This window comes from Lynx rufus, unplaced genomic scaffold (genome assembly GCF_022079265.1).
Source record: "Lynx rufus isolate CCGP_SWC_20201006 ecotype Redwood Valley unplaced genomic scaffold, mLynRuf1.p SCAF_3, whole genome shotgun sequence".
NCBI classification, from domain to species: domain Eukaryota; kingdom Metazoa; phylum Chordata; class Mammalia; order Carnivora; family Felidae; genus Lynx; species Lynx rufus.
Window position 1 is genome coordinate 97,218,574 of NW_025814845.1, and position 14,797 is coordinate 97,233,370.

The 14,797-nt window shown below is 41.9% G+C and overlaps 1 protein-coding gene across 1 annotated transcript in view; it reads right to left on the reverse strand.

Annotated features, from left to right (window-relative positions):
- Window positions 1-4,543, reverse strand: part of PRSS12 (serine protease 12) — a 77,642-nt gene extending 73,099 nt beyond the window's left edge. Inside the window, exon 1 of the mRNA XM_047091202.1 lies at window positions 4,033-4,543. Coding sequence (XP_046947158.1) covers window positions 4,033-4,543 — 511 coding nt within the window. The remainder of the gene's footprint in view (window positions 1-4,032) is intronic.
- Window positions 4,544-14,797: the final 10,254 nt, after the last annotated feature.

Below are 14,797 nucleotides of genomic sequence, written 5' to 3' on the forward strand. Positions count from 1 at the left end.
AAAATCCAGCCAGGAAATGTATCAAATTTGGTATTGCTAATGTTTTTCAGAACCTGTTACATAGAATCAAGATGGAGCATTTTTTTTTTAAATGCAAGGGACAGCTTTCAGCCAACTTTTTAATTAACAATCATTTCAAACACCAGATGGACTTCAAAGAGTACAGCCTGTAAACAATTGTCCCGCAAGTCTGCTGCCTCCGTTTCAATCAGGAGACTGGAGTGGGTACGTGCATATGAACAGCTTAGCATGATGACATGACAAAAAGTCAGATCTATGCATCATTCTTCCTGGTGAAATCTCAATTATTAGAGCATTATCATTATATACAGTACCTGTTTTACCCAACGGCCATCGGTCACCTATGGGTGAGTTCCACTCAGCTGCTTGTAACAGAGAGTATTAGCACAGCATCAAGTTTCCCCATCTGCCATGCCAACCAATGACTAGAAAGTGATTTTGCCTTCCTAGTCAGGAAGCTCTAAATTACTGCAGGGTACTGGGGGGAATCAGTTGCCTGTTAATTCTTTCTCTTGAAACATAAAAATTGGGGCACCTGGGTGGCTCAGTCAGTTAAGTGTCCGACTTCCACTCAGGTCATGATCTCGGGGTTCATGGGTTCGAACAGATGGAGCTTGCTTCAGATTCTGTGTCTCCCTCTCTCTCTGCCCCTTCCCCACTCGCACTTTATCTCTTCCTCTCTCTCAAAGATAAACATTTTTTAAAACTTTTAAATAAATAAATAAAATAAACTGAAAAAGAAACATAAAAGCAACCTAGTTCACATGCAGTTAATACTCATATTCTGGTGAACTAGGTTGTTATTACCCCCACACTAGTCAAATGAAAAAGCGTGGTGCTATTTCCTAGAATGACACAAAATTACCATAGATAGGCATGGCTTCTGCTTGATCCCATGCCTGGCAGAATTAAGTCACAGAATGATGGACTCAGTCTACATAATCACCCACCACTCCATTCTAGATGGGTTCTGATGTCCTCCTCTGGTTTTCCCAAGTGTGACAAAGGGTCTTCAGCATCCAAATCACCTTGACCTGACCATTCAGTAGAAAAAGCACATTCCTGAGACAGATGTAAGGATTGCTCAATCAGGGTTTCTGAAGGCTAGAGCCTAGGTATCTGCATTTTAACAAGTCCCTTAGGTACTCATTACGAGAACAAACTCCCTGGGCTGATTCAGGGTATTCCAATTCACCAAACGATTCCTTACTACTAATTCATACAATTAGGGTCCAGGCATCATCTTTCTCACTCCAGACATTTGAGCCACTGGTATTTCCACACCCCACCCTAGCTCACCTGCGATCCCCCCAGCGCACCTTCAACTAGGCTTAGACCAACTTTCTACCTTGAAGGCACCAACTTCCCCATTTCTCTCAATGCAACTGGATACGTGACTCTGGCCTCCAGTTTATTTTTTAAAGAAGGGATCTCACTACTATAAATTTTCTTTCCTTTTGTTCTAGTTTTTTTTTTTTTTTTAAGAAAAAGAAAAAAACTCTGGACATCTTAAAATCATAAGATACAGGAAATCATGTGCATTGAACCAAAAATAATTCACTTTTTCTTTCCTTTTAGACTAGTCCTTAAGCTACAAAAATGGGGTCATCAGACAGCACATATATTTCTACATGTTTATATAATTAAAGAACCAGAGCAAAATGAGCTGTGACATGAAAATGGACACTACCTTCTAATGTTGTTATGAGAATTAAATGAGAAAAACTAATATATAAAATGCTTAGCCCAGCATCCAACACGGAGTGAATGCTCAATAAATTCTAGCTGTTACCAGGCCAGGTCATTTTGGTACAGGGTCGAACTGGAAAAGTTCTTTGAATTAATCTATTCAAAAACTGCTTTTCTGCAGATAAGGAAACCAAAACTCTGGGAATTAAGAGTTTTACCCAACACTACACAACTACTGCCAGAGCCAAAACAGACACAAGTGTTTTTTAAAGCACAAATCCATATTCTTTTCACTACTTCATGACAGCTTTGTTCACCCTCTGAAGGGAAATGTAGGACCAAGACCAGAAAGCCATAAGGTTCAGAAAATGCCATTCACTTTGAAGGCATGGATCATGCCTAATCAGAACGTAAGGGGTAAAGGACAGGATGGGAAGCTTCAGTTATCAAGACTGGGTCTGTGAAAGTAATTAATTATTACATAGACAGCCAATTGTTTTCCTGTACTTTTTTGCATGGGGCATTTATCTCCCATCTTGGGTGGTTTCTTTTGTTTCTCTTGTGTTCAATTGCTTTGCCCCAGGAAGTACTACACATACAACTATGCAGTGTTTGGGATTCTGTCTGGTGAGAATTAGCTATGAACATAAAAACATCGCAGAGTCTGTGCTGCTGTCAGATTTAAATTTCTATTCAACACAAGAGGGGAAACAAAGAACAACCTACTGTCCTCATTTGGAATATAAAGTTAAAGGAGTTACGTGTCAGAGAGCAATTTACCACTATAGTGTTTTCACTTTAAATTCCACTTTTCTTTCAGTATATATATATATATATATATATATATAGAGAGAGAGAGAGAGAGAGAGAGAGAGAGAGAGAGAGATTTCAGTATATACATATACATACATATTTCCTAAATATACATTTAAAGATATGAAATATAGTACAATAGCAGGAAAGCAAAAAAATTTCCAATGTTTGCTAAACACGATATTTTACTACAAATAATCTTACAGTAAATAATGAGACAATGCTGGGGCTCTTTGCCTGATATCACCTCAATTTTTTTTATAGCCACATTGGCATTCTGTCCATGAAACACGAGTATAGCAATGACTTCATTCTCTAGGATGAAGGATAATTGATCTTAACCTTCCTATCACTTTCCTTTAACTCAAAGCTAATGCAATTCAGATAAATAAAAATGTCTGCAGGAAAAGAATGGCACTATGAAAGCTAACCTCCAAATCACCTCCAAAAGGTACAAAGTACAACATATTTCAGAATCCCAATTCATGAAATCCCTGCCCCATAGCTGAGATGGAGAGCTGCCAAAAAGATGTTTGAAGGGAAATTCAAACTTTGAAGGACATGAAGTTTTTCTTTCCAGCTATTAATGAAGGGGGGGGGGGGGGCGAGCTAATATTAAACAAAGCCTCAACAATTCAAAATGAAGCACTGTTCAAAGGCAGATCATTCACTTACATTAAACCTATTAATATGTTATCATTATGCCATAAAACCAAAACATCTTACCAACTTTATCTCTTGATGTCACCAACTAATCCCAAATGCCCACAAATAACATATGGAGCTAAAAAAATGGCATTCTTGAAAACTTAATTTGACTATATCACGTTGCTTCTTTCCTAAGATAGTTACTATTCCTATCTCTTTTTTCCTTCTTTTCTCTTCTCTCACTAATCATATTTACCATATTGTGCCCCAGAACTGAACATCACTTTGGCAAGTTGTATTCAGGCCAGGAGACTTTGCCATACTTTTTCAAACAGAGGCCAGTGGTGAGAATAAAGGCAAAAAGATGTATCACATACTTCCAAATCGGAGTCTATGGGGTGGGGGGAAAGTTATTGGTTGTATATTAGATTTAATATTTCCCTTTCCAAAACGAATAATTAGAAACTTTATCTCCGCCCTTTGCCTCTTTCGTGTAAATATGGTAACGCCCTCACGGCAAACTACCCTAGAGAACACACATCCACCTGACGAACACGCACACACAAACACACACAGTGGCCAGAGACGGGATCCAGGAACCCAGAGTGCAGCACCTCTCACGAAAACTACCCTCACGACAACCTTCACACACAAAGCTCGCCTCGCTAATTTAAAGTCACGGTACCAGTGCGCTTTGCCGGTGCCTCCGCGGCAGCCAGCCATCCCGCCGGGCAATACAGACGCGAACTCTCACACACTCTCTCACTCGCTCTCTTCAAGGAACACCTAAAGCCCTCGGCACGCCAGGCTGGCTCCCCGCCAGTCCCGAGCTGCCGCCGCCGCTGCCCCGGGGCCACTCACCGTGTCTGCAGTCGCAGTAGCCCCAGTCCACCTTGCCGTGGGCGTTCCCATAGAAGCACCAGGGTCTGCCCGCGCCGTCCGGGCTCCGGCAGAAGTTGTGGCGCTGCCCTCGCAGCTGAGCCCAGCTCGCCGGGGGCGACCGTTCGAGGAAGGGTGGCACCTCTGCCCAGAGCAGACACGGGGCGCCGAAGTCCGTCACGTTGACCCAGGGCTCGCCGGCCGGGCAGTCCCCGGGGTGCGGCCCGGGCGTGCGCCCGGCATGGAGGGCGTGCAGGCGCTGGGCATGGAGCGCGGGCGGGGGGCGCGGGACGCGCGGGACGCGCGGGAGAGAGGGCGACGGAGGCGTCCTCTGTTGCCGCTGCTGGGTGGGAAGGTAGTAAGGGTGCGGGGGACCCGGAGGGAGCGAATGGCGATAACGGTGGTGCAGGGGATACCTGAGGACTAGATCAAAGCCGACCACTTCGGGGAGCGCCCCTAAAACCAGAGCCACCACGAAGCGGGCGAGCGTCATGGTGCCAGAGCAGCAGGGTTTGGTCCATGCTCCCCCGCTCCTCCGGTTCTGAAGGGGAGGAGAGGAGGGGGCGGAGGCGGGGCTGCAGCGTCCCTCGAATCCCCCACTCGAGTCCCCTCCCGCCCCCCGCGTGCCGACCGCCTTTCCCTCCCCACCTCGCCTCCCGCCACGGGTCCCGCGACGCGCCTCCGCTCCTGCCCCTCGGAAGCGACAGTGGACCGTGAAATTTTGAGCTCGCTGAGACCAGGCTAGTGCAGAAGACTCGCAAAGAGAAGGCGCGGACTCCGCCGGGAGTGGTGGGGCCTGAGCCCCAGGTAGCCAGCGGTGGCTAGAGCCCGGGAACTCTGCCCCCTGGCTGCGGGCGCGGGACGTGCAGCCTCGCCCCGGAGCCGGACCTCTCCGCTTGGCCCCTACCGGGCTCCCGGCTGTCGCCGTCCGGGCCAGACCAGCTGCTGGCACCGCCGCAGCCTCGCTGTGCCGGAGCCAAGCCCGAGGGTGCCAATGCGGGGGAAGGTCTTGGCTGCCCCTGGCCGGCAAGCAACACGACCAGAGCCCCGCGTCTGGCGGCTCCCAAGCTTGGCACCAGTCCCTGTAGCCGTCTCTCCTCCACCCCCATGCCCCCATGCCCTTGTCTAGTTTTCCTGGTTTTGAAATCTTCAGAAGAGAAGTGTGGATGGATTTAGCTACAAGTCTCCCCTGACAAGTCCCAGTATAAAAGTTAACAAAGCACGAGGAATGTTGAAGACATTTTACTGAAGTGTGAGCTCCTCAAGGACAAGACCACGTTTGATTTAGCCTTATATCCCGGTGCTTAACACTGTGCCCAACACTTATTAGACTCCAATAAACATTTGTTGAAATTAAATTCCTGAACTGACCCAGGGAAAGGAGCTTGAGCCTTTCTACTTCCTGCCTCCCACTTTCCACCGGGTGCCCTGGACAACACCAGTTGTTTGGTTATTACTGGGATTCAGTGAGGCCCTCTTAATACCAAATTTCCTTTCTAACCAGAGAAGACTTCATCCGTCCGGGTCTCCATCCTATCCAAAAGTCCATCCCTCTAACACCTGCCTCGTTTTTACAGGCCAAGGGACTTAAGCCTACACATTTGCCTCTCCAAAGTGGCCCCACTGCTGGCAATTTTGAAGCTGCACTATTGGCTTGGCCTGACCTTAGTAGAGCCTTTCAACAGCCCCTCTCCCCCTCCCCAAAGAAGTTGGCTTGGAATTTTTTTTTTTTTTTTTTTTAATTACTGGAGCTGGATATTTTAGGATTTCTCCTTTCAGTTGTTCCTGACCATGCCACTGAAGTTAAACAAGGAACAGGAAGGCCAAAGAGATGGTAATATTTTACTTTCTGGTAACCATTTGCAGGACCATATTGCCCCATAATATAATGTACCTCGAAGAAAATGTGAGCGTAACTTAAACATTTATTGTTAAAACCTAGGTTTCAATTAGAAACTGATTTAATTCCCCAACCTCGCTCAAATAATCCATTTTAACTTTCATGAATCATTTTATTGATTTTTTTCTCCACTACTATTTAACAAAATATTTGATTTCATTTCATAATGAATTGGGTAAAAAGAATCTTAGGAATCCCAGACTGTATTTGTCAAATCTTTATTCAAAATGTTTTCAGGGGCGCCTGGGCAGGTCAGTCTATTAAGACTCTTGATTGCTGCTCAGGTCATGATCTCATGGTTCATGAAACTGAGCCCTGTGTCAGGCTCTGTGCTGACAGAATGGAGCCTGCTTGGGACTCACTCTCTCTCTCTCTCTCTCTCTCTCTCTCTCTCTCTCTCTCCCCCTCCCACTGCTTGCTCTCTATCTCTCAAAATAAATAAATAAACAATTTTTAAAAAGATGTTGTTATCCAAGATGCTTTTATGCATTATTTTGGTTTTTTTTACTGACACTTTCCTGGCTCCAAAAGCATAGTTAAAATGGTACTTGTGAAAGAGAGTGAAAGATGAAATAGCTCTCTGGAAGAGTTTGATTTACTTATTTAGGGTTCACCAATCACAGATTCTTGATATAATAAGGGACAATTCTAATAGGAGTTGTCCACCTGTTTCTCCACCTTCTGCCACCCGATTGGGCAGGGAAAGCTCATTGTGGGATTCTGGCTGGCCTGCTTAGATCCTGCCGCACTCCCTCACCTATATGGCTCCTCCACCAATTGTTTTCACACTTTGTGGGGGGTCTACTGGCAAACCTAGTTCTCACACATTTGTGTACCTTGAAGAGAGGGAAATAATGAAAGAGAAGAGAGTAAAAGGGAAGATTGTTGGAACTCAATTCCAGAGAGGAGAGATGCTTGGGCAGGCTGGCCTCTCCTCCAGCCCCCTGTATGACTTAAGAGGAGCTTGAGATTTCCCAAGGCCTACTTACATTTAACAGATTATAAAGCTGACATGTACAAAGTGGACTTACCCACAGAAAATTCCACATCTGGATTTAGTCATCTACATTTTGAAATATCTTTCCTACACAATAAACTGGCATTCAGGCAGTTGGACTGTGAATTTAGGGGCCTCCATTTGGGCTTTGTCCTCTATTTTACAGGCAAAGTATGACCTAAACAGACCTGTGCTCTACATATTACTTCCCTCTGCTAATATCTTCCTTTTCTCTCTTCTGTCATTCCTCTTTGCTGCTACCAACATGCAGATGTTTAGGATTTCCAATTCCCAATCCAATCCCTGAAATGCATTTCTTTCTCCCACCTCCACCACAGCACAGTGTGTGTTTGTGGGGAGGAGGGGTGTTTGCAAGGAGAAATTCTCTCCTTCTGCCTGGATTAGGCACTACCTAGCCACAGCACCCTCCTCAGATTCTCATTACCTCTATCAAAGCCAAAGGAAAGGGGGAGGCAACTCCATCTGGTAACAACTACAAAAACTCCACTGCTGATATTTTTTTTTTCCTGTCTTGCAATCCCTTCAGCAGAAACAAAGGAGCAACGAAAAGGAACTGACAGAAACAAGTATTTGACACCTTGCAGACATTCCCCACCACAACACTTAGGAGGCCCCAGGAGGTCCCCATAATACCCCTTGTCAGTTCTGCCACCTCACTGATTTCAGTCCCCAGAGTTCCACTACCCCACAGCCTCAAGGCCTAAAACCTAGAAGAGTGAACAGGGGAGTCTGCCTGCTCGTATCAGAGCAGGAAGGGTGGGCAGTCTTGAGGGGTAGGGGTGGGATACATGTATATCTGCATATCTGTATTTCCTATGCCAACTATGTTTTATGTATATAAACATTTGGTTTTATGGTTGTTTAGGAGATGATTTTACTGCACATATGTGATGGGTTGAAGAGCTCTTGTGTTGTTCTATTTGGAAATACAACCACTATGCATATTATTTTTACAGACTTCCAAAAACCAGTATGCAAAATAACTTTTGGAAAAGTTCCATTTGCAATTTGGGTACTGCCTGTATTGGAAAAGCTAGGAGTTTTTGAACTTACGGCATAAAATCAGCATTTACTTGTACAATACCAAGTGCAAGAAATGTGTTAAAAGAACACTGAGCATTGCTCTTTCATATAAAAGGGGGGTGGGGATCAAATATGAAAGCCTGTGTAGGAACTGTGGGAGATTTGAAATTATAAGACATTATCAGGCTGATCTTTTAAAAATATTTTATGTTTAGTAATCTCTACACTCAGCACGGGGCTTGAACTCACAACCCCAAGATTAAGAGCCGCATGCTCCACTGACTGAGCCAGCCAGGCACCCCAAAATTTTTATTTATTTTTTAATGTTTATTTATTTTGAGAGAGAGAGAGAGCCCGAGTGAAGCAGGGGCAGGGAGAGAGAAGAATCCCTTCATGCTATCAGTGCAAAGCCCAACTCGGGGCTTGATCTCACGAACCATGAGATCATGAGCTGAACTGAAATCAAGAGTTGTAAGCTTAACCAACTGAGCCATTCAGGCGCCTCTGATTTATTTTTTAAAATTTATCTAAACTTGGTATAAAATTTATCTAACTTTGGTATAAAAACCCTATATGGAAACTAATTCTATAGATTCATTTTCAGGACTACTCAAATAATACACACTAGTAGATAAGGAATATATATATATATATATATATATATATATATATATATATATAGCATGAATTTCATATATATCTCAAAAAAATAGCCTTGGAATCAAACTGATGCTCAGTCTGGCTCTAGCTCTAACTGGAGGATCTTAGATGAGTTCCCTTACTTCCCTAAGCCAAAGGCTTGACAAAAGGGACAGTAATGGTACTTGCATGATAAATCCCTGTGTGGAATAATTGAGATAATGCACATCAACTGTTGAACACAGTACTCAATAAATGCCAACTATAGTATGGTAGTATATTATCAGTAACTGCCTTTGAATTCTTAACCCCTCAAATTTAGCCACCCCATGAAAAGCTGTGAACAAAGCAGGAAAATTTGTTCAGAGCTCCCGTCCCACCAAGCTTGTGTCTCTTAGTATACCTCAGTAATTCCTCTCTTGGATCAGGGACAATCACAAGGCTGCTCTAAGTTCCACTCGAGAGTTTGTCCTCTCAGAGGTCTCTCTACCTCTCAACAAGTTTGATCCCCAAAAGTCAATGAAACACTAAGTATTTTGGGTTAAAACACTTTTCCTGAGGAGTTTGCCAAAGTACGAGTGATTTTCAATTCCTCAGTTGCAAGTGGGAATAAACAGATTGGAAGAAAAGCAACACTAGAACTGCTCGTGAGTGATCTGGGAATCACAAAACACAGTGCTGAAAAAGACTTAGAGCTCCAATTTTCTGTCAAATGCAGAAATCTTTGCCCAAAACCTCCTGATGAGTGGACTTCCAGCTATTTCTTGAAAACTACTGATGGGGCAAATTCTTACTTGGGAGCCAGCATACTCCATCTGTAGAAAGTCCAAATTGTTGGAAAAATCTCTGCTATTGAGCCAGAAACCTACTTTACCTAGCTGTGATTCTGTTTCTGTTCTCCTACTGATTTAGTATTAGACCTGGGTTCAAGTCCCTATTAAGTTTTTTGTTTCTTGGCCTCCAGGGGGCACTAAAGACTCTCCCCCACTTCTCTTAAAGGACCTTCAAGATAGAGATTTGCTGGAGGGGCAGATCCAAGAATAGTAATTAGTATACACTACTAGAGTCCTATTATCATTTAAGATGTAAATACGTCTGTATTCACATAAATAATCAATGCCCTATTTTCCTTCCTTATGCTTAGTGATTTTCCTCGCTTCATCTTTGGATTCTTAACCATAATGTTGAGATTTGATTATGGGTTGAGGTTGAAAGGGAGAGACCGAAACTGGTTACCTGTTTGGCCTAGCTACTAGGAAAATATTTTGGGGTTTGGGGTCAAACCCCAGCTAATTGTAAAGGGCCTGCATTTGCCTGGTTTGTCCTCAATGCAAAAATGTCCTCTGGGGAATGAACTGCCTGAGGCAATGCATGTGGGTAGGGGTGGAGATAGGAAAAAGGGATCCTGGCTCCTAGTCATCCATCATTCACTACTAACCTTTCTAAATACAGTTTGCTTCTCTGTGATATAGAGAGAACAATTCCACTTAACAAAGTTGTGAGAATTAGAAACAGTTTGTTAAGTGCTGGACAATGAGCAAATGACTAACATTTGAGTGTGTGAAGACAATTATCAGGACCCTCCTCTTTCTTCTAGCAGCCAAAATGGCAGGCAATAAACAGTCACTGAACAAATGAGACCTTCAGATAAAATGCAAATGAGCTTATAAATTTTTTTATAATATGGTAGCATGGTGACTACAAGAGAGATCACAAACCAGCAGCCAGCAAGATGGATGTGCCATCCAGATATATTTTATTTGGTACAGAATCATTTTTAAATTAATTTTCATGCATTTTAAAAATCAGTCGTTTGGGGTGCCTGGGTGGCTCAGTCGGTTAAGCATCCGACTTCGGCTCAGGTCATGATCTTGCGGTCTGTGAGTTCGAGCCCCACGTCAGGCTCTGTGCTGACAGCTCAGAGCCTGGAGCCTGTTTCAGATTCTGTGTCTCCCTCTCTCTGACCCTCCCCCGTTCATGCTCTGTCTCTCTCTGTCTCAAAAATAAATAAACGTTAAAAAATAATTTTTTTAAATAAATAAATAAACGTTAAAACAAAATGTTTAAAAATCAGTCGTTTATCCATAAAATTATGGATCACCAGCTTCCCTAGTGTATCTGTTAGAATGCTTTTGGCTTCAAGTAAAAGAAACCTCAAATCCAACTGCCATAAAAGAAGGCATTTTAACAGATTTTATGACATCTTACAATAGGAAATACCAATTTCTCCAGGGTTGATGGCTTCAGTGCCTTACTGTGTCCTTGAAGCCCTAGGCTCTTTATCTCTCTGCTTGTTCATCTTCATGTTGGCTGCATCTTAAACTCTCAACAAATAACAAGATGTTACAACTAGATAGAAAGAGAAAAGGCTTGTTCTTTCTGTGCCTCTTTTCCTGAAGCAAAGAAATCTTTCCCAGAAGCTTCCTAAGAGATTTCTCCTCACACTCTTTTTATTACTAGATCACATGCCCATTCTTGAGCTGGCAGATAAGATAAACTTACTGTGATAAGCCTGGTCGAATTATCTGGAGTGTAATGGGTGCTTGGGAAGAGACTGAGCTATATATACTATACCTTGAAAAATGAAAAGATCTAGCAACATGGCAACCTAAATTCCCACAATTCCCAACAAATATCTATAGCTGTCTCCATCCTTAGGCCTTGGGAACAGTCTTCAGTTTGTCATGGCCACGACCTGCCCGGATTTTCTAAGCATTTATGTTTATTACATTTAGTTTATACTTTGTTATTTGGCAGAAATTTCATGCTATAAACTATGATGTTTCACAGGCATTTCAGCTGACAGATTCTGGTGACTAATGAATGGGCAATTGTTCAGTATCTATAGCAAGGTAACACATTTTTTGTCCCATAATTTAGCAGCTTAAAAACAATAAGCATTTATTATTATCTCGCAGAGTTTCTGAAAATCAGGAATCTGAGATTGGGTAAGCAGGGTGGTTCTGGTTCAAGGTCTCTCATGAAGTTACAGGCAAGATGTGGATGGGACTATAATCATCTGAAGGCTTACTAGCCTAGAGGATTGGCTTCCAAGCTCACTCATGAAACTGTTGGCTGAAGGCCTCAGTTCCTTACATATGAACTTCTCCATAGGGCCACTCACAACATGGCACTGGCTTACCCTAGTGCCAGTGACCCAAGAGAGCAAGAAAATGACCAAGACAGAGGCTGCAAAGACTTTTATGATCTAATCTCAGAAGCGACACATATTCTATCGTTCACGTAGTAAACTAACCCCAGTACAGTGCGGGAGGCAACTACACAAGAGTGTGAATTCTGGGAGGTGGGGTCATTGGGTGTCATCTCTAAGGCTGGTTACCATAGTTATATTCTGCAAAATTGCTCTAACAGAAAATTTAAACCGATACTGTATTTGTAGGGTGGCTCTATGTATTTTACAAGTACTAAATATCTTAGGGAGTGCATTGTCGATTAAACAAATGTTTTACATAAAATACAGGGTCAGCTGCAAACAAAAGTGTCTGAGTTTCCCCACAATTGCATCTCCCATGCTACTTTATGAGCAGATTCATTCTCGTTCCTCGTCTGGTTGCAAGAAAATAAAAGATTTTATCAATGAGTTCAAGTATCCAGCCTCCTAGTAAAAAGACTCCCAAGTGTACTAGCTACCTGTGTCAACCAGTCTGGAGTTATTAACATTTTAATGGGACAAAAGAATGCATGGAATGGACAAAGGAATTATGGGATTTCAGATATCCCTGAACTAAGTCCAGGAGAGCAGTAATTTGGATAAGGAAGATGCCTTTTGAAACTGTGTCATTTGTAAGGCCGTCCATATTAGAATACATACAAAGAAACATAAAGCAAAACACAAATAGCCATGGTTTAATTTGATGAGAAGACTATAATCCTTTTCAGTTAAATTGTATTCACTATCTATAAAACAAACAAATCCCAGCTTTTGTAATGCAATAAAGTTTCTTGTTCAAGAAATTAAACTACATGGGGGTGCCTGGGTGGCTCAGTTGGTTAAGCGTCCGATTTCAGCTCAGGTCATGATCTCACAGTCTGTGAGTTCGAGCCCCGCATCAGGCCCTGTGCTGACAGCTTGGAGCCTGGAGCCTGCTTCTGATTCTGTGTCTCCCTCTTTCTCTGCCCCTCCCCTGCTTATGCTCTGTCTCTCTCACTCTCAAAAATGAATAAATGTTAAAAAAAAAAAATTTTTTTTTAAAGAAATTAAGCTACACGCATTTCTGTTGTTTTCTATACACCCTCATCTGAACAAAAAACTCAAGGCATCAATAGGCCTATATTTATGCATAATGCTGCTGTAACAACTAGAAACAAAATTTGCTGGTAGAGATGAAACTGAAATCAGAAAGAATTTTTTTCCCCTCTCCTTTCATAAAACAGTTATATTGTGAAGGACATATGCCTTCATTTTTGTACTGAAAGATAGATACAGTTTTGAAACAGAGACTCATTGGCAGTATTTATAGCTAAGTTATGTAATAAAACCAACTCAGGGCATTAAAAATATGACGTTACTCCAGACTTGTCTTTATTTTTAGAAGGCTTAGAAACTTCTACCCAGTGTAGAAAGGCTCTACATATGACTCAATGTTCTTTGCTATCAAATGGTCATTAGAAAGATGAAATGTGGCCCGTCAGTCAACACGCAAAACAATACTTGGCACGTAGCATCACTTATGTTGGAGCTCACAGCTGAGTCTAAGCAGAGACAACTTTATGAAGATCTAAGATCCTAAAATAAGAAATATTAACTAGGAAGGTTTTGTTCTGTGATAGAATGGCTGTTAATGCAATGCGTATGTCTTGTGGAATGCCTGTCTTCAGAAATATTTTAAGTAAATTATTTCAAAAAATCAAAAATAACTTTGAATGATGTTAACCTTTGGAACATAACTAGCTCAACAGGGCATATAATGATTAAAGCAGAAGGAGGAAACCTTCCAGAAACAGACCTTTTGAAGTGAAGAGTTTAAAATGTTTAAACATTGAAAACCAACAAAAAAACCTGCACAATAAAATCAGTTTTAAGAAGATAAACAATGCCATGATTTCCAGTTTTTATCGTAATATGTAATAGTTTTTGAAAGCTATGATTTTGTACCTTATAGTTTTCTATAGTCTTTTTATTCTCAAAAGGTGTTTGATAAAGATTCAGAAAGAGAGCACAAAGAGTAAAAAACACCTTTAATGTACACTCATTTAGTAACATCCGATCAATCACTTAAAGATATATTGACTGCTTCATAATGAAGGATAATTCTTCTCCAGTGGTTGGATGAATTTGTGTTGGTTGTAAGTAGCACCTTGAGTGAGGTATTAGATATTATTCATTTCTGGATCTTCACTATCTAGTACAAGCTTCTCAATAAATATTTTCCACTGACTACCTCCAGTCTCTTACCTAGTTCTCTTAGTGGTCAATGGCTTACCTTTGTGATATGGCTGGTTGGAGTTAAATATATGAAACACAGTGGAATGCAGAGGGTTTTGTGGTTTTTCCCCCCACAAATTTGATGATTTTTATGAGAAATGTTAATAAAAACAAAGAAAATTTACTTTGTTTAGAATATTTTATTTTGCTACAAATATGCATTTTCCTGTTACATTTTAACTCCCTCACAAGATGAAATGGAACAATAATTCTACAGGGATTATAACCTATACAATTTAAAATTGTCTGGAGGGGCACCTGGGTGGCTCAGTCAGTTCAGCATTGGACTCTTGATTTTTGTTCAGGTCATCATCTCACATTTATGAGATAAGGTCCCACATCAGGCTCTGTGCTGGCAGTGCAGGGCCTGCTTGGGATTCTCTCTCCCCCTCTCTGTGCCCCTCCCCCGCTCTTTCTCTCGCTCAAAACAAATAAATAACCATTAAAAAAATAAAATTGTCTGGAGATGCATTTGGGGCAACTTCAACACTTTTTTAAAAAGTGCTTTTGGTGAGGAGAATAAGTCATACAAATGGAAAATCATCAGGGAACTTATACAATCACAATGCATTTCTCTCTTATGAATGTAGAGAATTCTGAGATTTCACTATTTTTATTTTTGTTTTTATTATTCTTTTTAATATTTACTTATTCTTGAGGGAGAGAGACAGAGTGCAAGCAAGGGAGAGGCAGAGAGAGGGAGACACAGAATCTGAAACAA